This window comes from Salvelinus fontinalis, chromosome 26 (genome assembly GCF_029448725.1).
Source record: "Salvelinus fontinalis isolate EN_2023a chromosome 26, ASM2944872v1, whole genome shotgun sequence".
NCBI lineage: Eukaryota > Metazoa > Chordata > Actinopteri > Salmoniformes > Salmonidae > Salvelinus > Salvelinus fontinalis.
Window position 1 is genome coordinate 47,500,422 of NC_074690.1, and position 23,662 is coordinate 47,524,083.

The 23,662-nt window shown below is 41.3% G+C and overlaps 1 protein-coding gene and 1 pseudogene across 1 annotated transcript; both read right to left on the reverse strand.

Moving 5' to 3' along the window:
- Nucleotides 1–6,281: 6,281 nt before the first annotated feature.
- On the reverse strand, nt 6,282–10,674 carry LOC129824513 (bone morphogenetic protein 4-like; annotated as a pseudogene).
- Nucleotides 10,675–12,603: 1,929 nt separating this feature from the next.
- Nucleotides 12,604–19,478, reverse strand: pnhd (pinhead). The gene is made up of 7 exons (XM_055884208.1): nt 19,424–19,478; nt 18,693–18,785; nt 18,164–18,309; nt 17,578–17,854; nt 16,544–16,725; nt 13,410–13,468; nt 12,604–13,184 (listed from the first exon to the last, which is right to left on the reverse strand). Exons 1-7 carry the CDS (start codon nt 19,476–19,478, stop codon nt 13,034–13,036), a joined length of 963 nt encoding a protein of 320 aa, XP_055740183.1. The 3' UTR covers nt 12,604–13,033.
- Nucleotides 19,479–23,662: the final 4,184 nt, after the last annotated feature.

Below are 23,662 nucleotides of genomic sequence, written 5' to 3' on the forward strand. Positions count from 1 at the left end.
GCGACTTACAAATTGGAAAGTTCATACATATTCATCCTGGATATTCATCCGTGGGAATTGAACCCTGGTCCCCCCGTGGGAATTGAACCCACAACCCTGGCGTTGCAAGCGCCATGCTCTACCAACTGAGCCACACGGGACCAAACATTAGGAATGTTCTTTCCATAACATAGCTTTCACCTCGTCAGTCTATGATCCCTCATTGATGTCACCTGTTAAATCCATGTCAATCAGTGTAGATGAAAGGGAGGAGACAGGTTAATTAAAGAAGGATTTCTAAGCCTTGAGACAATTGAGACATGACTTGTGTATGCGTGCCATTCAGAGGGTGAATGGGCAAGACAACAGATTGAAGTGCCTATGAACGGGGTATGGTAGTAGGTGCCAAGCGCACCAGTTTGTGTGAAGAACTGCATTGCTGCTGGGTTTTGCACGCTCAACTTTTTCCTGTGTGTATCAAGAATAGTCCACCACCCACAGGACATACAGCTGGCCAGTGGTTGAAATAGGGTAATTGATAAAAGAGGCCAAATGAGGCTGACACTTTGTGTAGAGCAACAGACGGGCTACAGTTAGTCAACTGACAGTCCAGTACAACATTGGTGCCCAAAGACCCATAAAAGAAGGCACAACTCGTCTTACCTTGACACGAATGGGGTATGGCAGCTGACGACTTGAGTTCTACTTCTTTCAGCAAAAAACAAGAAAGGAACGAAAACCCTGGACACTGGAGATTTGGAAAAACGTTGCCTGGTATGATGAATCCCGGTTCCTGCTGTTTCACGCTGATGGGAGGACTAGGGTATGGAGAAAAGGCTGCTAGTGGTGGTGTGGGTGTGTTTTCATGGCACACATTGGGCCCCTTGATAAAAGTGGGGCAACGTTTGAATGTCGCAGGATATCTGAACATCATTGTCCCATAATGCCCCATGCCACAAGGCTAGGATTGTCCAGGAATGGTTCCACGAACATGAGTGAATTCAGCTTCCTGCAGTGGCCTGCCCAGTCACCAGATCTCAATCCAATTGAGCGTCTGTGGGATAAGATGGAACGAGCTATTCGGAGGAGATTCACTACAGCCAACTTGACACAACTGTGGCAAGCATTGGCGTCAACTTGGGCCAGCATCCCTGTAGAACGCTTTCGACACCTTGTAAAGTCCATGCCCCGACGAATTGAGGCTTGTCTGAAGGCAAAAGGGTTGTCACTCAATATTAGGAAGGTGTTCCTAATGCTTTGTACACTCAGTGTATATACACAGTGTGTTCGTATTCATACCCCTTGACCTTTTCCACATGTTTTGTGTTACAGCCCGAATTCAAAACATACTAAATATATTTTCTCACCAATCTACACACAATACCCCATAATGACAAAGTGGGAAAGACATTTTTGCAAATTTATTGAGAATGAAATACAGAAACATCTAATTTATATAAGTATTCACATCCCTGAGTCAATACTTTGTAGAAGCACCTTTGGCAGTGATTACAGCTGTGAGTCTCTAAGCACTTTCCACACCTGGATTGTGGAACATTTGCACATTTGATTATTTTCAAAGCTCTAGTCAAGCTCTGTCAAATCATTGCTAGACAACCATTATCAGGTCCTGCCATAGATTTTCTTGTAGATTTAAGTCAAAACTGTAACTTGGCCACTCAGGAACATTCACTGTCTTCTCGGTAAGCAACTCCAGTGTAGATTTGGCCTTGTGTTTTAGGTTATTATCTTGCTGTCACGATCTTCGTAATGAGGCAGAGTGGACCAAGGCGCAGCGTGATAGAACGACATCTTCTTTTTATTTTGAAGACGAACAAACGAACAAAAACAACAGACCACCGTGAAGCTATTCAAACAAATAGTGCTGACACTAAACACTACACATAGACAATTACCCACAATAACCTAATGCCTATGGCTGCCTTAAATATGGCTCCCAATCAGAGACAACAATAAACAGCTGTCTCTGATTGAGAACCAAATCAGGCAACCATAGACTCTCCTGAACCTCTATACTGAACACAACCCCATACACTCAACAAAACCCCCTATACAATATAACCACCCAAGACGAGACAAATACATACAAACATCCCCCCTGTCACACCCTGACCTAACCAAAATATTACAGAAAACAAAGAATACTAAGGCCAGGGCGTGACACTTGCTGAAAGGTGAATTAATCTCCCAGTGTGTGGTGGAAAGCAGACTGAACCAGGTTTCCTGTGCTCAGCTCCATTCCGTTTTCTTTTTATACTGAAAAACTCCCCGGTCCTTAACGATTGCAAGGATACCAATAATACGATGCAGCCATCACTCTGCTTGAAAATCTGGAGAGTGGTACTCAGTAATGTGTTTTTTTGGATTTGCCCCAAACATAACACTTTTTTATTCAGGACAAAAACCTAAATGCTTTGCCACATTTTTGCAGTATTGCTTTAGTCCCTTGTTGAAACAGGATGCATGTTTTGGTATATTTTATTCTGTACAGGCTTTCCTCTTTTTCCTCTGTCAATTAGGTTATTATTGTGGAGTAACTACAGTGTTGCTGATCCATCCTCCGTTTTCTCCTATCACAGCCATTCAACTCTGTAACTGTTTTAAAGTGTAATAACTCTACCTACATGTACATATTACCTCAATTATCTCAACACCTGTGCCCCTGCACGTTGACTCTGTACCGGTACCCCCTGTATATAGCCCCGCTATTGTTATTTACAGCTGCTCTTTAATAATTTGTTATTCTTGTCTCCTACTTATTTATTTATTATTTTTTTACATTTTCATTCTGTTTTACTTTTTTGTAATGTTTTTTTATTATTAAAATTGTTTTTTATAGGTATTTTCTTAACTGCTTTGTTGGTTAAGGTCTTGTAAGTACCTGTTCTATTCGGCGTATTTGACAAATTCAATTTGATTTGCTTTGAAAGTCACCATTGGCCTCATGATGAAATCCCTGAGTGTTTTTCTTCCTCTCCGGCAACTGAGTTAGGAAGGACGCCTGTGTCTTTGTAGTGACTGGGTGTATTGATACACCATCCAAAGTGTAATTAATAGCCACACTGTTTAAAGGGATATTCAATGTATGCTTTAGATTTATTTTTTTTACCCACCTACCAATTCCCTTCTTTGCGAGGAATTGAAAAACCTCCCTGGTCTTTGTGGTTGAAATTCACTGCTTGAATGTGGGACCTTGGAGATATTTGTCCAGTATATGTGAGGTACAGAGATTAGGTAATTAAAAAATCATGTTAAACACTCTTATTGATTCCAAGCAACTTATTATGTGACTTGTAAAACACTTTTTATTTAGGCTTGCCATAACAAAGGGGTTGAATACTTATAGACGCAATAACTTCTTTTCATTTTTTCATACTTTTTTAAAAACGTTGACATTATGTGTCACAATGCCCCAATCTCAATTTAATCCATTTTCATTTCAGGCTGTAACACAACAAAATGTGGAAAAAGTTGAGGGGTGTGAATACTTTCTGAAGGCTGCCTGGACTCCTCTATAATGCCCTTATCAATCATTCGCAACCTTTTGGTCCTCCAAGCGTGGTTATTATACTCTACATCTATAGCCTCTGCTCCAGCTGCTCACCTCCATGGCTACAACAATGAGGCCCTTTTTGTAAGTTGCTTCTTAATAGTTATTCTTGACCATAGTCCATAGACTTTAATTTGCATTTGAACCCAGGTCTGTTCCCATCTTTTATGGACTTTGTCTTGGACATTGCTTTGTGTGTCTGTTTGCTAAGTAACTTCCCTTTCTATGATTGACTAGACAATATGAATTTTGGCCCACTGACTGTCGATTTATTTTAAATGTGTAGTAGGCATTCAGGTCTCGTGGAGACATCTCACTCAGCAATGAGAACTTATCTAGGAAGTCATCCAGAGTCATGTTTCCTTCTCCGTCCTCCGAGAAAACCTAAGCGATCCTCTGGCAGAATGGGTTGTCCCGAGGAGAGACACGTCTGTGTTAGTTCACTGTGCTAAAGCCTTGGCATTAGCTCAGGGAGCTAACACAAGTCAGCACGCTTCTGTTTGAGAGATGCAACATTGTTACTGAACCTAGGTCATTGCGTTAGCCTGCTGTGTTAGCCAGCTGAGATAAAACCTTGGCATTGGCTTGGGGAGCAAACATAAGTAAGCAAGCCTCTGAAATGTGTTGTCCTGAGGAGAGACCAAACACTGGTACTGAAACAGGATTTTAACCCGGATTCCCCTGCATGTTTGTGTTAGCTAACTGAGATAAAGCCTCGTTAGTTTGGGGAGCTAATACAAGTCAACGATCCTTAGTTGGAGAGAGCAAACCCTGTGAATAACACAAGATTTGAACTTTAACACAGCTGTGTTAGCTCACTGAGCTAAAGACTTGGTAATATTGCAGGGAGTTAGTCCTGAAGATTTGTGTTAAGGCAAGGATCACTAAACCACCTCCGGCTACTATACAACCTCTATAAGGAACAGGAAATAGCCAAGAGGAGTACAGGGCTTGAAGGGCATCTCCCTTTCACTCAGGTGCCACAACAACAGACCTGAGGGCACTGATATCAGTTGTTTCTGCTGTTGTCATTGTGAGGAGGACGTGTGTGTGTGTGTGTGTGTGTGTGTGTGTGTGTGTGTGTGTGTGTGTGTGTGTGTGTGTGTGTGTGTGTGTGTGTGTGTGTGTGTGTGTGTGTGTGTGTGTGTGTGTGTGTGTGTGTGTGTATATAAAAAGATGAGCATAATAGACCCAATCGTACCAAGTGTGCCCTATAGGTCCTACTGGCCACTTTCAAGTTTGATAGAGTCAGGTAACACATAGATGCTCAGAGGCTGTTGTGTATTAATGATTACACATTGGATGCATCCCAAATGGGACTCTATTCCCTATATAGTGCACTACTTTTGACCACAGCACTAAGGCACTGGTCAAAAGTAGTGCACTATCTAGGGAATAGGTTGCCATTTGGGACGTATCCACTAATGTGTGCATGTAAGTATGGGATGGGGGTATACTTTCAGTTCTGGCATACTGCTCGTATGGTAGTCTCACATCTGGCTGGTCTGTGGTGCCAAGTCACAATAATGGTAGAATTGTCTACGAAGGGGAAAGAAAGTTGACTACATACAATATCAGATATCACATCAGAGTCAGACTGTGTAATATATATTTTGTATATTATGACATCTGCTCTGGCTTTGTTATCAATATATCAGAAAATGGTCTGTGTGTTAAAACAACAGGTGCAAAGAAAAATGAACTGTTGTAGGCATTTTTTATGTTTAAAACATACAATATATTTGCAGAGAAGCCGTTCAACAACTACATCACATTAGTCATCAAACAGACTCCCGTCCAGAGCGAAAAACAGAAGCAACCAGGGTCAAAGCCCTGCTCAAGGGCACGTCAACAGATATCCCACAAGGTCAAAAACGGGGACCCGAACCAGCGATCCACCGGCCCAAGCTCCCAACCGCTAGCCCTCCAAGATCCCCCCCCAGTTGCCAAAGAGCTGCCCCTCAACCATCCGAGACCCCCCCCCCCCCCGAAAAATGCAATATACCGTTGAAGTCAGAAGTTTACATACACTTAGGTTGGAGTCATTAAAACTCGTTTTTCAACCACTCCACAACTTTCTTGTTAACAAACTATAGTTTTGGCAAGTCAGTTAGGACATCTACCTTGTGCATGACACAATTCATTTTTCCAACAATTGTTTACTGACAGATTATTTCACTTATATATTTCACTGTATCACAATTCCAGTGGGTCAGAAGTTTACACACACTAAGTTGAATGTGCCTTTAAACAGCTTGGAAAATTCTAGAAAACTATGTCATGGCTTTAGAAGCCTCTGATAGGCTAATTGACATCATTTGATTCAATTGGAGGAGTACCTGTGGATGAATTTCAAGGCCTACCTTAAAACTCAGCGCCTCTTTGCTTGACATCATGGGAAAATCAAAAGAAATTAGCCAAGACCTCAGAAAGAAAATTGTAGACCTCCACAAGTCTGGTTCATCCCTGGGAGCAATTTCCAAATGCCTGAAGGTACCACATTCATCTGTACAAACAATAGTAAGCAAGTATAAACCCCATGGGTCCACGCAGCCGTCATACCGCTCAGGAAGGAGATGCGTTCTGTCTCCGAGAGATGAACGTTCATTGGTGTGAAAAGTGCAAATCAGTTCATGAACAACAACAAAGAACCTTGTGAAGATGCTGGAGGAACTGGGTACAAAAGTATCTATATCGACAGTAAAACGAGTCCTATATCGACACAACCTGAAAGGCCGCTCGGCAAGGAAGAAGCCACTGCTCCAAAACCGCCATAAAAAAAGCCAGACTACGGTTTGCAACTGCACATGGGGACAAAGATCGTACTTTTTGAAGAAATGTCCTCTGGTGTGATGAAACAAAAATAGAACTGTTTGGCCATAATGACCGTCATTGTGTTTGGAGGGAAAAGGGGGTGGCTTGCAAGCCGAAGAACACCATCCAACCGTGAAGCACGGGGGTGGCAGCATCATGTTTTGGGGGTGCTTTGGTGCACGAGGGACTGGTGCACTTCACAAAATAGATGGCATCATGAGGACGGATATTATTTAGATATATAACATCTCAAGACATCAGATGGGTCTTCCAAATGGACAATGACCCCAAGCATACTTCCAAAGTTGTGGCAAAATGGCTTAAGGACAACAAAGTCAAGGTATTGGAGTGGCCATCACAAAGCCCTGACCTCAATCCTATAGAACATTTGTGGGCAGAACTGAAAAGCATGTGCGAGCAAGGAGGCCTACAAACCAGACTCAGTTACACCAGCTCTGTCAGGAGGAATGGGCCAAAATTCACCGAACTTATTGTGGGAAGCTTGTGGAAGGCTATCCGAAACGTTTGACCCAAGTTAAACAATTTAAATGCAATGCTACCAAATACTAATTGAGTGTATGTAATCTTCTGAATGTGATGAAAGAAATAAAAACTGAAATAAATCATTCTCTCTACTATTATTCTGCTATTTCACATTCTTAAAATAAAGTGGTGATCATAACTGACCTAAAACAGGGAATTTTTACTTTGATTAAATGTCAGGAATTGTTGAACTGAGTTTAAATATATTTGGCTAAGGTGTATGTAAACTTCTGACTTCGACTGTAGCTATGGGATTGTATAGTCTGCGAGCATGCCTTGGAAACAGTACGTGTCCTATACATTTAGATGGTATTTTGTAATTAACTTTAAAATAAGTCATATTATTTGATGACAGGTGGATATTCAGTAGTTTTGTGTTGACTGCCTTTTCCTAATCTGAAGGAGACATGGTTGGCCTACGCCCAGAGCCCCAGACAGAACCGCACGTCAAGTAAAGATTATTCACATGGTAATCTAAAGCCCTGGCAAATGAACAGGGAAGGACATCTGGAATATTTGCATTTAAAAAAGGTGAGCAAATATTTTCTTCCATGTTAATTAATGTTTGGATAAGTACGAGTGACAGTTATGGTAAAATTTGACAAAAGGTTTCTAACAATTAAAAATATGATTTGTTGTTAATTTATTTTTGGGGAAATTGTGATAGTCGGTTATGTTTTTTTACATTCTATAGCTTATTCTTATTCTGAATGGTTGCAAGTTCAAATCCCCGAGCTGACAAGGTACAAATCTGTCGTTCTGCCCCTGAACAGGCAGTTAACCCACTATTCGTAGGCCGTCATTGAAAATAAGAATTTGTTCTTAACTGACTTGCCTAGTTAAATAAAGGTAAAATAAAAATTCTATGGTATTAAAATGATCCTTATGGTCAGGTAGAAATAATAAACCATATCCTGTATCTTGACCTTGATGCCTCCCAGCTGTAATGGCTCTTCTCTGGCTGCTGAGGACATAAAGAGGGATGCCCAGAACGATGCATAGAGACCCAGGCAGGGGCAGAGCCATGGAACTCAGAGCTCTTACCATGCTATCAGCCACCTCAGGAAGAATGTCTTTGTGGTCCTCACTGTGGCTGCAGCCATAATAGGGAAGTGAAATTAAATCTTCAAAACACAGAGCTCACATTTCTCTTTATTGTATAATATATACAATTAAATTATAAATGTTTTTATATTATATTGTACTGTATATTGTATTCAGAGAATTAAACTGAAATTCCAATTCAATAACTGAAAAAATGACATACATTTTCAATGATTTCTCAATAAAAATTCAAATCACTTCCTGAATTGAGTGACTTCAATTTGTTTATTGTTAGTTTATTTCTCTCTAGGAGTTGGTCTGTGTTTTGCTCTGCGCTCCCGGGACATGACGGCCAGAGACATTAAATATTTATCTTTCCCTGGAGAGCTGCTGATCAGGATGCTGCAGATGCTGGTGCTTCCTCTCATCGTCTCCAGTCTTGTCACAGGTAAAGGAAGTGCACATGCCCACTCATGCGCGCATGCAATTACACACGTACCCATGCACGTAATCACATCCTATTATTAGACTACTATTTCAGCCATTCCTTGGTTTCTATCTTCAATGGATTAGTTCTCTGGACAATACAGCATCATGGAGGGGTGTTCAGGCTATCATCTACTACACAATCATCGCTGTGTTCACTGGCATCATCCTGGTGATAATACACCAGCCAGGGAAAGGCTCCAGGGCTGCAACACCACCCTCTGGTGGCATCATTAAGACGGTGCAGACTCTAGACTCCTTCATGGATCTGGTCAGTTAAATAACTGTTTGGATTTTTTAAACATGTTTTCACAGATTTGTGAGTGACATGAGCCTGCCTACCTTTTAATATTCCTATTTTTAAAGGTGATTCGTCATTCACAGAGCGATCAATGTTTCCCTGGTCAGCTCATGTTGTTAGGGGAAAAACTCCTGACAAAATAATTGATCATGTTGTAGTAAATCTAAAAGTAAGTAGAGGGTTAAGCATCTATTTTCCACATGTATGTATGTATTTTGTTGAGCGCTTATTGTGTTGCTCACCAAATGGTTGTTTTTCTTCTAGAAACATGTTCCCTTCTAATCTGGTGGAAGCCTGTTTCAAACAGGTGAGGTCAAGCCTTTTCTTTTCCTGTATCTCAAAAGGCCCGCCAAGATTAGGATTATTTGATGATTTACATATCTCTTTTCATGGGAAAATCAATGAGTAACATTAACGTAAATCTCTATCAATATCCATCTAGCATAAAACCCTTTACTCCAAGAGAACCTCCAAGAAGAACATAACCTCCTCCACCCCAGACAGCCCCACAGAGGAACAGGGGATGGACATGATGGATATTTCTAAGTGACCCCAAACTTTTCAACGGTAGTGTACACTAAAAGAAGATTAAAGTGATAAAATGTTATTGTAAAGACAGCAAAATAGAATACTTAAATAGAGTAGTGATAGAGTAAAGAGTGATTTTTTAGCGCAAATAAAAGATGAAGTAAAACTACACAGTGAGAATCATGTCGTAATAACACAGTTGTGGTGTCAAAAGCGACCTTTGAGTGTGTTCTCCAGAGCAGCAGCGCGGCGGCCATCGTTAGTGAACAGCGCTAGCGTGGTGGTGGTTCCTGCCTGTAACGAAACAAACGGCCTTCTGATCCATCTGGCTTCCTCCTAGGGTCTACACTGTCACCAGCAGACCCAGGTTACTGCCCTTTTCAACCATCCAGGATCAAACCTTTATAGGGAGAGGGATGTGGTGGTTCGGGAATGGGTGGGCGCCTGGGTGGGTGGGTGGGTGGGCGGGCGGATGAGCGAGTGAATTATTGAATGAATTGCAGCTTGTGTGATGGTTAACACCTCCCAGCCAGTGGAGTGGACAGGGATCAGTCTAGAAGACTACAGCTTCTTACCCTTCGTTATGTTCATTTTGCTGCAATCTATGAGCTGGTAGACACTGACCTGTAAAGGGAAAGAATGGATTCACTTAGCTAATACTTTTGGGAAGATAAGGAACAGTTGAGTCTGTGCAGTCTAAGGAGTTGAAGGACAGTGCATGTCTGCCCAAGAGAAACAATTTAGTAACTTACCTGACAGAAGTGATGTCTGTTGGAGGCCTGGGGTTGCAGTTTGAAGAGAGGTAACTCAGCAGTTAAAACCTTCTCACTCCTGGCCACTGTGGATAAATTGAACAGGTTCCACTTGTTCATTGTGCACTGTATGGGAGAAGGATGCATATTGTCAAGATGCGAACGCAACAAAAGTTTCCTGATGATAGATACATTTTGGACCTACTACCCGTGCATAATTTCTGTGTGTAATTTCTGCGTGAAAGACAAATAATTTCAACCATTGTATGAAGTGAATCATACATAGTGGCAGGTAGGTATAACAGAGACGATCTATCGCCAATGTATTAACGAGGTTAAAATCGTACGTTTGTCGAAGAAACTGCGAACTGTATTCCCCCCAGAAGGTAGGGGTCCTTGGTAACGTTGTCCACATCTCCGACTGTGTTGTACAGGTCGAGCATGTACTGAGGCGGCTGCTTATCGTCCTTGAGGAGAGGAGGGTCCTCCATACCAAAAACCTCCAGCAGCCTCTTGATAGCAGCTGAACGCACTTCTTCAGATTTGTTCTCCATGGAAAAGGGATTTTCCAAATTTAGTGATGGTTTTGCAATAGCCAAGCCCACTAACTTGGCGATGATCATAGCAACAGGTAAAATCTCAGAGTGGTGGTGCATTATTATTGTTGTGGGTCCTTGAAGCATCAGTGTCTTGTTCTCCAGCAGTCAAAGTCCAAGTGACTGGAGAGCTTTGGACGCCCCAAGTTTTTATCAAATGCTCCAGCATTGGCTACAGTGTTCTTAATACCCCAACCATAAAAAAATTATGCTCTTTCGTCGCAAATGTAAATCAACAATCAGCGATTGTAAAGGAAGGCTAATTTGACAAGGTGTGAACCCGATTGTAGATTTCCTGTTTTCATGGTAATTTGGGTCAAATTTAAACATTAAATGTAAAAGCTCCAGAAAATGATTCAACCTTTCTGTAGACAGCATAGCTGAGTAAGAGGTTAACCCGCCACAAAATGAATCCATTAATTTAGACAAATGGGGATAACGTCTTACGGGAATGACAATTAGCCTACTTGTATAAACATAAGGAGGCCACCTTTTTGGGGATGTACACTTCATTTACATGTCAATTATGTCTTGGCAGCTGGTCAAACACAACACCAACTATTTTGACCTTGCTAAACTCATTTTTTAAATCCTGCTACAATAATTTAACCCATCTCTAAATGTGTAAATTCAACATTTATTAGTGTGGATAAATTCAGGCTTGTGCACCCTTGTGGAATTAAGGGATTTTACAGGATGCATTACAGTTGGCTTTTTTTAGTTCCAGTAAGCAATTAAGCATTTATATCCAGACTAGAACACTCTTGTAAAATATCTTAATCCACTTTTTTGATTGCCAATTGTGTGTGGCAATCGAATTGTGTTGCTAAATGTAGTCTTTCCCGTTCAGCTGTTTTCGACTATTCTTGCAGTCTCTCTATCTTCTTACACATGGTCTATTTTTAGCAACAGAACTAGGCACTAGATTGGTTTTTATTATCAATTTATTATTTACATTATATGTTGTAGTTATCATTAATATTGGTTAAGAAAAGTTTTATAGTGAGTATTAAGCACTACCGGTGGTATGCCTTTTGGTTCCTTTCATCATTACACACATGTTTCTAGCAAAATGAGAAAAATTCCTGTAAAATGAAGAATTTGTTAAATGGCAGTCACCACTTGGGTGGTAGGTAGCAAATAGTTTTTTTTTTGTTGGCTGCTTTACCTTTGCCCTGCGGTCCAACTCATCCCAAACCATCTCAATTGGGTTGAGGTCGTGTGATTGTGGAGGCCAGTTCATCTGATGCAGCACTCCTTCTTGGTCAAATAGCCCTTAGACAGCCTGTGTTTCTTGGCCCAAGCAAGTCTCTTCTTATTGTTGGAGTCCTTTAGTAGTGGTTTCTTTGCAGCAATTCGACCATGAAGGCCTGATTCACGCAGTCTCTTCTGAACAGTTGATGTTGAGATGTGTCTGTTACTTGAACTCTGTGAAGCATTTATTTGGACTGCAATTTCTGAAGCTGGTGACTTTAATGAACTTATCCTCTGCAGCAGAGGTAACACTGGGTATTCCTTTCCTGTGGCGGGCCTTGTGAGAGCCAGTTTCATCATAGCACTTGATTGTTTTTGCGACTGCACTTGAAGAAACGTTCAAAGTTCTTGAAATCTTTCCACATTGACTGACATTCATGTCCTAAAGTAATGATGGACTGTCGTTTCTCTTTGCTTATTTGAGCTGGTCTTGCCATAATATGGACTTGGTCTTTTACCAAATAGGGTTATCTTCTGTATACCACCCCTACTTTGTCACAATACAACTGATTGTCTCAAACACATTTAGAAAGAAAGAAATTACACAAATGAACTTTTAACAAGGCACACTTGTTAATTGAAATGCATTCCTGGTGACTTCTTCATGAAGATGGTTTAGAGAATGCCAAGAGTGTATCAAGGCTGTCAGCAAGGCAATGGTGACTGGTTCTGTTATGGGAGAATTTGGGCCAGTTTGGGGTTCACTCAATAATTTGATGGCTGATAGCCAGTTGATGAATGGTTTTGGAATACATTTTATTTAGAAAATTATTTTATACATATATTACATACAATACAAGAATATCTTCAGCAATTTGTTGCAATGAGATCATTAGCTCTACACTGTGGAGAAACTAATTGTATAGGACTGCAGTCTAAACCAAGGAAGAGTTGAAGACCCCACACAAAAATAATCCCTAGCCCCTAAATCCTTCGGCACTTTATGTGGCACTTCAATGCTGCATTTAGATAGACAAGTGGATTGGCAAGTGACATTACAATCATTCACTGCTTTTACCTATCAAAGTATTTGAGATCTACATTACTTGCTAAGGGTTAGAGACTATAGGGGTTGTTTCTGGACCTGACAGGGCAGAAGCCTCTTGTTCTCAGGGGATATCAGTGTGTTTCTGCTCCACTAGAGGGCATCATGCTGAGGACTGGTTCAGGACTGACAGAAACAAGAGGAGATGGAAAGAACTGTACGGATCTGGCCATGCTGGTTGAGGGACATGTGGCTGTCGTAGTCCCGAGGGACACAAGAGTTGGTGGGTCTCTCTGCCCACAGATAGCACACTTCGGAATCAGAGTGGCTCCTGCAATACAGAGAGAGAAAACAGAAGTTGTAAGACTGAACATTTGTCATAAAAAAGCACTCCAAATACTGAAGTCCTATCTATTTCTCTGGCAGACACACTTTCAAATGTTAAAATATAGACCTATCCCCAAAATATACAACGAAATCACAAATCAAAACTTGAAAATGGAAAATAGCTTGAGGACAATTGGGAGGGAGTGTAAATCAGAAACCAAACCCTTACCTGAGAAGACAGCGGTTTCCTGTGGTGCAGCCTCCTAAACATCTGCCCACATCTATTTCCTGTTGGAACATTAGCAATACAGAGACAATGCTATCAGCAATCAAATCACCACAGGCTGAAAACACCAGCCAGGCCAACCCACCAGCAGAGAGGGGGGAGATCTATGTTAAATGCTTTGATTCAACACCTGCAAGGACCATTTGTGTTTGCTCTCCTCACACCTTTGGTGAGAGGGGGTAGCAGACGGTCCATTTTTTCATTTTCCCCCTCTTTTCCCCTCTAATCAGAGACTTGTTTAGACCTGGGACCCCCAGGTGGGTGCAATTCTTTATCAGGTAGAACAGAAAACCAGCAGTAGTCCAGTCCTCGTAGGGCAAGATTTGAATATTCCTAGCCTATAGGCTCAATTTAACAGACCTGGGAATCAGATTAGTTATATAACTATATTTTGTCATCTCTATCTTTGTCAACAAACAATATTGCATTTTTTTTATACTTAAAATAAAGTCTTAAACAATAATAGTAAAACAATTTACTTAAACAAGAAGGTGCTGCAGGTTGAGGTTTTTATTTATTTAAAAAAATATATTTAACCTTTATTTAACTAGGCGAGTCAGTTAAGATCAAATTCTTATTTACAATGATGGCCTACCCTCTGGACAAACCCTCCCCTAACCCGGACAACGCTAGGCCAATTGTGCGCCGCCCTATGGGACTCCCGATCATGGCCAGTTGTGACACAGCCTGGGAACGAACCAGGGTCTGTAGTGACGCTGCAATGCAGTGCCTTAGACCGCTGTGCCACTCGGGAGGCCTAAAATGGAATGTTCCTTCGTGGCCTAGTTACAGTTTTGACTTAAATCGGTTTTAAAATATATGGCAAGACTTGAAAATGGTGAACCCCCTTGTACACGCGTGAACCCTGTGTATTTTTTGTTTGCTCTTATATATATATGCATGTGCCTTCAGAAAGTATTTACACCCCTTTGACTTTTCCACATTTTGTTGTGTTACAAAGTGGGATTAAAATGTATTTAATTGTCATTTTTTTGTCAACGATCTACACAAAATGCTCTGTATTGTCAAAGTGTAGGAAAAATCGAACATCTGTAAAAAATAAACACTAATATATCTCCATTAGATAAGTATTCAACCCCCTGAGTCAATACGTGTTAGAATCACCTTCGCCAGCGATTACAGCAGTGAATCTTTCTGGGAAAGTCTCTAAGAGCTTTGCACACCTGGATTGTAGAATATTTGCACATTATTCTTTTCAAAATTCTTCAAGCTCTGTCAAGATGGTTGTTGATCACTGCTAGACAGCCATTTTCAAGTCTTGCCATAGAATTAAAATCAAATTTAAGTCAAAACTGTAACTAGGCCACTAAGGAATATTTAATGTCGTCTTTCAGGAACATTCAATTTTGTCTTGGTAAGCAACTCCAGTGCATATTTGGCCTTGTCTTTTAGGTTATGGTCCTGCTGAAAGGTGAATTTGCGTCCCAATATATGTTGCAAGGCTAACTGAACCAGGTTTTCCTATAGGATTTTGCCTAGATGACAAGCATACCCATAACATGATGCAGCCACCACCATGATTGAAAATATGAAGAGTGGTACCCAGTGATGTGTTGTATTGGATTTGCCCCAAACATAACGCTTTGTATTCAGAACATAAAGTTAATTTCTTTGCCACATTTTTTGCAGTTTTACTTTAGTGCCTTATTGCAAATTTATTGCATGTTTTGAAATATTTTTTATTCTGTACAGGCTTCCTTCTTTTCATTCTGTCAATTAGGTTAGTATTGTGGAGTAACTACAATGTTTTTTATCCATTTTCAGTTTTCTCCTATCACAGTAACTTTTAAAGTCACCATTGGCCTCATGGTGAAATCCCTGAGCATTATCCTTCCTCTCCGGCAACTGAGTTAGGAAGGATGACTGTATCTTTGTAGTGACTGGGTGTATTGATACACCATCCAAAGTGTAATTAATAACTTCACCATGCTCAAATTTATATTCATTTTCTGCTTTTTTTTTTTTTTTACCCACCTACCAATAGGTGTTTCTTTGCGAGCCATTGGAAAACCTCCCTGGTCTTTGTGGTTGAATCTGTGTTTGAAATTCACTGCTCGACTGAGGGACCTTACAGATAATTGTATGTGTGGGGTACAGATATGAGGTAGTCATTCAAAAATCATGTTAAACACTATTATTACACACAGACTGAGTCCATGCAGCTTATTATGTGACATGTTAAGCAAATGTTTACTCCTGAACTTATTTAGGCTTACAATAACAAAAGGGTTAAATACTTATTGACTCAAGACATTTCAGCTTTTCATTTGTAATTCACTAGTAAACATTTTTAAAAACATAATTCCACTTTGACATTATGTGGTATTGTGTGTAGTGACAAACAAATCTACATTTAATCCATTTAAAATTCAAACTGCAACCCAATAAAATGTCAGTCAAGGGCTGTGAATACTTTCTGAAGGCACTGTAAGTGTTTTGTTCGCATTGTGCCCCATAAAAGCCACTGTGCATACTATAGCATCCATCCAGTTAAACTTTTAAATTTTTTTTGAGCTGAACCCATTGAAGAGACGCCATCTCTTTATCTCCCAGCCAAAGAGACAGACATCACTGCTGTGTCTGTCTGTGCGGTGCCAACCAGTGGGGAGTGGATTGGATGTGCGGGGTAAATTTATTAAAGTGGGCCAATAACCTTTTACTTCCAGATCTATCTGAGAAATGGAGGTGACTTGTTAGTGATTCCATCTGAGTGTTAGACACACTAACTTCCTCTGCTCTCTGATCAAACATCTGATTGGTGTGAAGCTGCCAAGCTGATAAATGAATAAGATCAGATAATGGTTCATCTTAGGTAGTCTGTGCATAGCTTTAAAGTTCATTATTTAAAAAAGAAGAGCGGCAAAAAAGTTTCTATAAAGAATGAGACCAAAAGATAAGAAAAAAAGCATAGGTGTTACTGCAAGCTTTTCTTTTTGCAATTTTTTTTTATGAAAAAGAAAATGATACATTGCTAGAGTGTAGCACAGGTAACGTTGGCATATTGACAGGACAGGGCGTTGCTAATAAAAAGACGGGATACTGGAACGTGAGCTCACCTTGAGTTTCTCCTCTTTGACTCCGTTAGCATCATAGACTATTTCATAGTAGTACTCCATGTAGGGAACTCTATAGCAGCTCTTACTCAGCTCACAGACCTCCACCGTCTGGACCAGGTCTACCTTGTTAGGGGTCTCCACCAAGGCCGAGTCAAATTTAGTTGGCACGCAGGAGAACCCATCTGAGAAAGAAATAGTTATAGTAGTTATAATATTATTAGAGTTACTTAGATTCTGAACATGATCATGAACCATGATGATTGTCGGTTTCATGAGCTCTGTGTCCATTAACTGTTTCAGTCTGATATTTCTTATTCAAAGGCTGTCTTCCATGCGTCCTGTGATATGGACTTTGTAATTATGCTACCACTGAATTATTAGTAGAACTTTACCATTAGGAACTTATTTTTGTGTGCAAATTGTTGGTACAGCAATAAGTGCTATGAGAAATGTTATACCATGTATTACAGCAATGACACACAATAAATAAGGTTTGAATTTTAAGAACGCAAGGACATGTATGTATCAGTGGTTGGGGGAGACAAAAAAAAATAATCTACTCTCTCTGGGCTCAATCCTAACCCCCATGCAAGCAGCACTTTTATGCACATTGTACATTTGTACATTATCTCCCATACCAGTTTTTTTTACGCATTACGTTTTTGCGACCATACATTTTCAATAAGGGCTGACTGCGGCCCGCATCCAGGGAAACTCCAGGGAAGAACAGACCAGGGAAACCAAGCCCCCTCTTTGTCAGGTTAGAATAATTAACGTAGTAGGTTAGGATAATTAATGTATAAGATTAGGATAATTGGCAGAGCAGGTTAGGAGAACTAACACAACAGGTTGGGTGAATTAGGTTAAGGTTAGGATCAGGGTTAGGTTTAGCTACAATGCTACAGTCGACCCGTAGATCGAGGAAGTAGCCGAGAGACAACAGAAAGAGAAGGCACTTCTTCCCTGGACGTGGTCAGACCCTTCTCAAAATGTGGGCTGTTTTTGTAGTCATTCAGAAAGATAAGCCTACACACCTGGAGAACCTTTCGAACCCGAACAGCTTCCCACATCGATGACAGTCTCGTATGGGGTCTTAAAGAAGTAGGTTTTGAGCGCCGGAACCCGGACACATTGGGTCAGTTTGTTTTCACAGTGGCATTCCTCTATGACTTCCACCTCCCGGGGACCCTTGAACAGCAGCATCTGGTCCACCCTCATCCCGGTCGGCTCACAGTTATGGTTCACCCCGCAGGACGTAACCTGACCAGATCCCTTGGCACTGATTGGAGTGGTAGGTTTGCGGACCCTTACCTTTTATAAAGGGAAAAATAGACATGTTTTTAGTCAAGACTTATATGCCTATTAAGTTGTAATGGTGTTCTTATCTTGGGTCTCAGCACCCTAATGTTGAGATAATAATGTCCATAATAATGCAACAATATAGTAACCATATTTAACTAAGAAAAAAAGTTAGTTTTGTCTTCATTGAATATATGTTTGTATTTTATTGATCAAATTCTCAAATAAGGAGTCCTGATTTAATTCCTTAAAATTCCTAAACGCTTTACAATCCTGAAGTTGTGCGCTCTCTTTTGGTCATTTGAGGAACTGCTCACTTACTTTTTTGCTCCTGAGGTATTCCAACATGGAGGAATGTTTGGAATAGCCCTGCTGTAGTCCAGCCTCATGTGATGTCCTGCTTTGTTCTCCCCCACAATGCGTCCTGCACATCCCCACATCCACACTCACAGGACTACCAGAGATGTCTGAGGACAGAAGGTAAACAATCCATGATAACAACAATCATTGCTACGCCCCCCAATTTCTCTCCCCCCAAATTCTGTAAGCTCCTTAACGTCTCTATGGAAGCATGTATCTTACACCAATTTACATGAAGATATCGTTTTGTTTGCATTTATCAAACCAAACCAATAATTCTGCTGACAAATATTGTTGAATAGGAGGAGATAAGTCTATGATAAAACAAGGGAATTTATAGTCAAGGGTTTTTGGAAGACTTTGCATTGTAGTAGCCTAGTCCCTTGGGAAGAGTTGGCTACAGTATGGGACTTTGATAGTACCACTTTAGAAGTCATGTATGGGGAATGAGACAGTGCTGCCCTTTTATGGTGCTTTACCATTGATTTACCTTGGCCGATGTAGACAAAGTGGCTCTGTCTCTTGCAGCAGGCTCTCAGTGCAAACGGGTTCCTGTGCTCCACATGTTTGTTCAACAAGGAAGCTGCTGGATAAGATAAACAGAGACACATCAACACCTTGTATAGCAGTCCAAGGTGACATCAGCATTCCTGAGCTGTCAGGGCTCTGATTCCTTGGTCAAGTATAATATCTCCGAGTAGGAGTGCTGCTCTAGGATTAGATCCTCACTTTCCATTAATTATAATTTGAAAGACAAAACTGATCCCAGATCAGCACTCCTACATGCAGGCCCAGACCTTAGTGGTCATAGCCAGTACCAGGACACTACCAAATAATAAAGTGACACACATACATGCTATACGTGAGAATATTGTATGCACAAAGTGATTTGGCTGATTTGAACTGCTCTAAAACAAGTATAATCCTTTGGTATTCTTCTAAGAACCACATCATTGGCACCATCTATAATATAGCACATCACACAACAAGGTTCTGAAAATCAAACGGCTTAAATCAAACAGCCAGTATCAGACTCAGATACACATCAGCAGGTGACACGGCTGTTCTGTTCACACTCTGTACCAGTGCCTGGGTTCTACTGTGTATCAAAATGGATTATAAAGTCTTAATGTTGATTGAAGTCCATCAGTAGGTATCATCACTGTACATCATTGAGCTGTATGGTCAAATAGAGAAAGACAAACAAACAACAGTACTTACAGGCTACGTTGAGAGCCCACAGAATGAGCAGTAGGTAGGGCTGCAGTATATCCATGGTAAATACTCCTTATGCTCCCTTATGGTTCCTCCTCAAAGCACAGCTTCCCTGATAGCTAGTTCCTGACCGAGTGACCTGTTGGTCTCCACACCCTCTGATATTTATATGGGATCAGGCTTTGGTCACAAATGTCACCACCAGCCCAAGGACCCTCTCTGCAAGTGGTGTGGAGCTAAAAAAAGGGAAAACTAATCAAATTTCCATGGTGGTAGGGGACAGAGATGGGGCCTAAAAAAGGCAGGGGTCATCATTCACATCAAAGGGATGATATCCAAAGTATGGAGTTTTCTTTTCACCTCAGCTGGCTGGCTGGGCTGGCCCTTGTATATATGCCGTGGGATCCCATTGGTGAGTGTGTCCATCCACAGCTTAATTAAGCTTTGAGCCATTAAACCGTTGCTCATTCAAAGGCATTAATCATCTCTTATCTCAGAGGGAAGGTGTTTAGCACCTGGACTTAAAACAGAAACCTGGCTAAAACATAAACAGGATCAGCATGGGGCAGAGCAGAGCCTGTTTTTAGAGGGGGGAGACACCTTTGTGTTTATTCAACATCAAGCCAAATGGTCAGGGACCTCACAGGGGGTTTGACTCTCAGGCCAGCCTTCCATGTCCCCATGCTGCTCTGTCTGCTCTCACTCTTGTTTTCTCTCAGAGCTAGAGGGAGGGAAAGTTTTAGATGTAGAAAAACTGATATGATTTCACCAAACATGTATTGTTAGAACAAGGTTGAACCGTAATCTATTTTCAGAAAATGATTTGATTCAAGCCCAGGCATTCCAAAATATGAAAGACAAGTTTGGCTATTTTGGAATCAACTTAAACATTCTAGAACTCCATAGTAATGCTCATGAGTTTGCCTAGGTCCATTTGTGTCTTTATTTTAGAAGTGTGCTTCAAACTAATCAATGATAATACATAAGCACAAACAACATTTGTGTATATTGGTAATGCTCTTATTTGTTATCTCAATGTTAATCCCGTAAACCTGTATTAATAAGGTAATAATTAGTATTTGATGTGCTGGATGTGTTGTCTTGATCCTCTCCTGTCTCACCTACATCATTGGATCAACATCAGGTGACTGGGGTCACACCTAACCACTGATCAGACACCCTGATTAGGACAACACCCAGCTAGAGTATTTATTGAATCTCCCTTCATCAGGTTAGAGTGAATAATGCAGTTGAATGTCTAATCAAAAATATGATACATTTTTTACCCTAATCCCAATAATTGTATGAAATTATCACAGGAAAAATTTTGCATAAATGGAACATGGCAACATCAGTACCACTGGACCTGGGACTGTTTATTTAGGATTTTACATTGAAGATTAGCTTACATGTACTGTGGAATACAAGCTATTTCTCTAGTATTCAAAGCAAAAAAAGATCATGAGCAATGATTTACAATATTAACAATATTGTCCTCAAGTTGTACACAATTTACTAAGATTGAAAGATACGCAAGGCATTGCATGATGTGCGTCTCAAATCACATTTCCCATTATATTGGCCTGAATCCTCAACCGGAAGGCCTTTGTCAATGCAGCGTTTGAATTGTAAGGGGAATCTGTCATGTGAGCTGTACCAGAAGGTTTAGTGGTTTCAGACATCAAAGTTCTACTGTACATGTTAATGTAATGTCAGTGTTAGAGAAAATAAAGAATTCTGCAAATAACCCAATAAATCATTTGAGGGGTTTTCCTTCCATGGTATAAAACTCCCATGATATAAAATGTTGTATTTATAAAAAATTGTATTTGTTATAGTAGAAGATTTAAGTTAGATATCCTTACCTCAAATCCCCCATATGCTAAATTCATTCAATTTAACTCCATTCCTTCCATGATTCATTCCACTCTCTTAATCATTCATCAAGTCTGTGTTTCTATTTCTGTGTCGACCCTTGATTACTGATGATGATTATTGCCTGACCTGCGTGTCTGCTCCTGTATAAACCTACTGCACGTACTACACGTACTAGATGATTTGGTGTATGACTGGTTTTGAGATTATGTCTCTGTTGAGATACCCAGGATTATCACTAAGCCTCTTCTGCAGTATGGGTTCCATCACATCGTTCAGTATGGGTTCCATCACATCTATGTACTGACTGACTACTACTACTGACCCAGTCTCAGCCATCTGGTTAGCAGAGTTCAGTAACAATCTTCTTGAAAGTGAGTAACTAACTTCTCTGGACAGCTCTGGCCCTGTCACCTCATCACCTGTCTGGCTGCACATATATTCATACCTAACCTTATGTACAGTCTATGAGTCATACAGCCATGGCTATCTAGGAGAGCTCAGTCACAGCCAGATGGATAGTAGGCTAACGTCAAGCCTCACGTGTAGGCCTACTCATACAGGTCATCTTTCCAACAGGGGTCGTATGTATCCCGTTAGAGAGTAACTTCCCGCGGCCTCCCGAGTGGCGCAGTGGTCTAAGGCACTGCATCACAAAGTGCTAACTTGTGCCACTAGAAATTCTGGTTAGAGTCCAGGCTCTGTCGCGACCGGGAGACCCATGGGGCAGCGCACAATTGGCCCAGTGTTGTTCGGGTTAGGGGAGGGTTTGGCTGGCAGGGATGTTCTTGTCCCATCGCACGGCCGGGCGCAATGCACGCTGACACGGTCGCCAAGTGTACGGTGTTTCCTCTGACACATTGGTGCGGGTACCATGAAATTGGTGAGAATTATTATAATTTTTTATAAAAAGAGAGTAACCTCCCTGGACAGCTTTGGCCCAAACCATCATCGAGTCACTGTCTGTCTGGCTGCACTTCTATTCATGCCTTATGTACGGCCTATGATTCATACTGCCTATCTCACCAGCAGAGGTCGTAGAATGGAGAGTAGGCTAACTGCTCTGGACAGTTCGGCCCTGTCACCTGTACCACCATGATTCATAGAGCCTGTGTGTCTAAAGTAGCGTAGGTCGCACTATACTTTTCCCATTGGAGAGTAACTTCTCTGGACAGCTCTGGCCATGTCACCTGTCTGGTCACACGTGTATTCATGCAGCCTGTGATTCATACAGACTTTCTGACTAATTTTATTTATTTATTTATTTTATTTATTTTACCAGGTAAGTTGACTGAGAACACGTTCTCATTTGCAGCAACGACCTGGGGAATAGTTACAGGGGAGAGGAGGGGGATGAATGAGCCAATTGTAAACTGGGGATTATTAGGTGACCATGATGGTTTGAGGGCCAGATTGGGAATTTAGCCAGGACACCGGGGTTAACACCCCTACTCTTACGATAAGTGCCATGGGATCTTTAATGACCTCAGAGAGTCAGGACACCCGTTTAACGTCCCATCCGAAAGACAGCACCCTACACAGGGCAGTGTCCCCAATCACTGCCCTGGGGCATTGGGATATTTTTTTTTTAGACCAGAGGAAAGAGTGCCTCCTACTGGCCCTCCAACACCACTTCCAGCAGCATCTGGTCTCCCATCCAGGGACTAACCACGACCAACCCTGCTTAGCTTCAGAAGCAAGCCAGCAGTGGTATGCAGGGTGGTATGCTGCTGGCAATGTAATGTAGCAGACATCCCACATACAGTATATATTGTACCTCTCCACATACCAGTTGTGAGTAAACTAACATCTAGGCGGGCTCGTAGTAACGTTTGGAATGCCGTGTGTTGATGGGGTAATCTGGTCTAGTAAAAAGGTAGGGGATAACCTTATCAAACTAGTTGATCGTGAAACATTTACATATAAATCCCAACGAAAAAGCCTTGCATTCCTACTTATGTCTTTCTCTTGCCGTCTGTCTCTTACATGGAATATATGTACACACACTGGACTCTACCCACACACTCACACATACTTACACCCCAACACTCACTCTCTCACACACACACACACACACACACACACACACACACACACACACACACACACACACACACCCCAACACTCACTCACACATACTTACACCCCAACACTCACTCACACATACTTACACCCCAACACTCACACTCACACACACACACACACACACACACACACACACACACACACACACACACACACACACACACACACACACACACACATACACCCCAACACTCACTCACACATACTTACACCCCAACACTCACACACACACACACACACACACACACACACACACACACACACACACACACACACACACACACA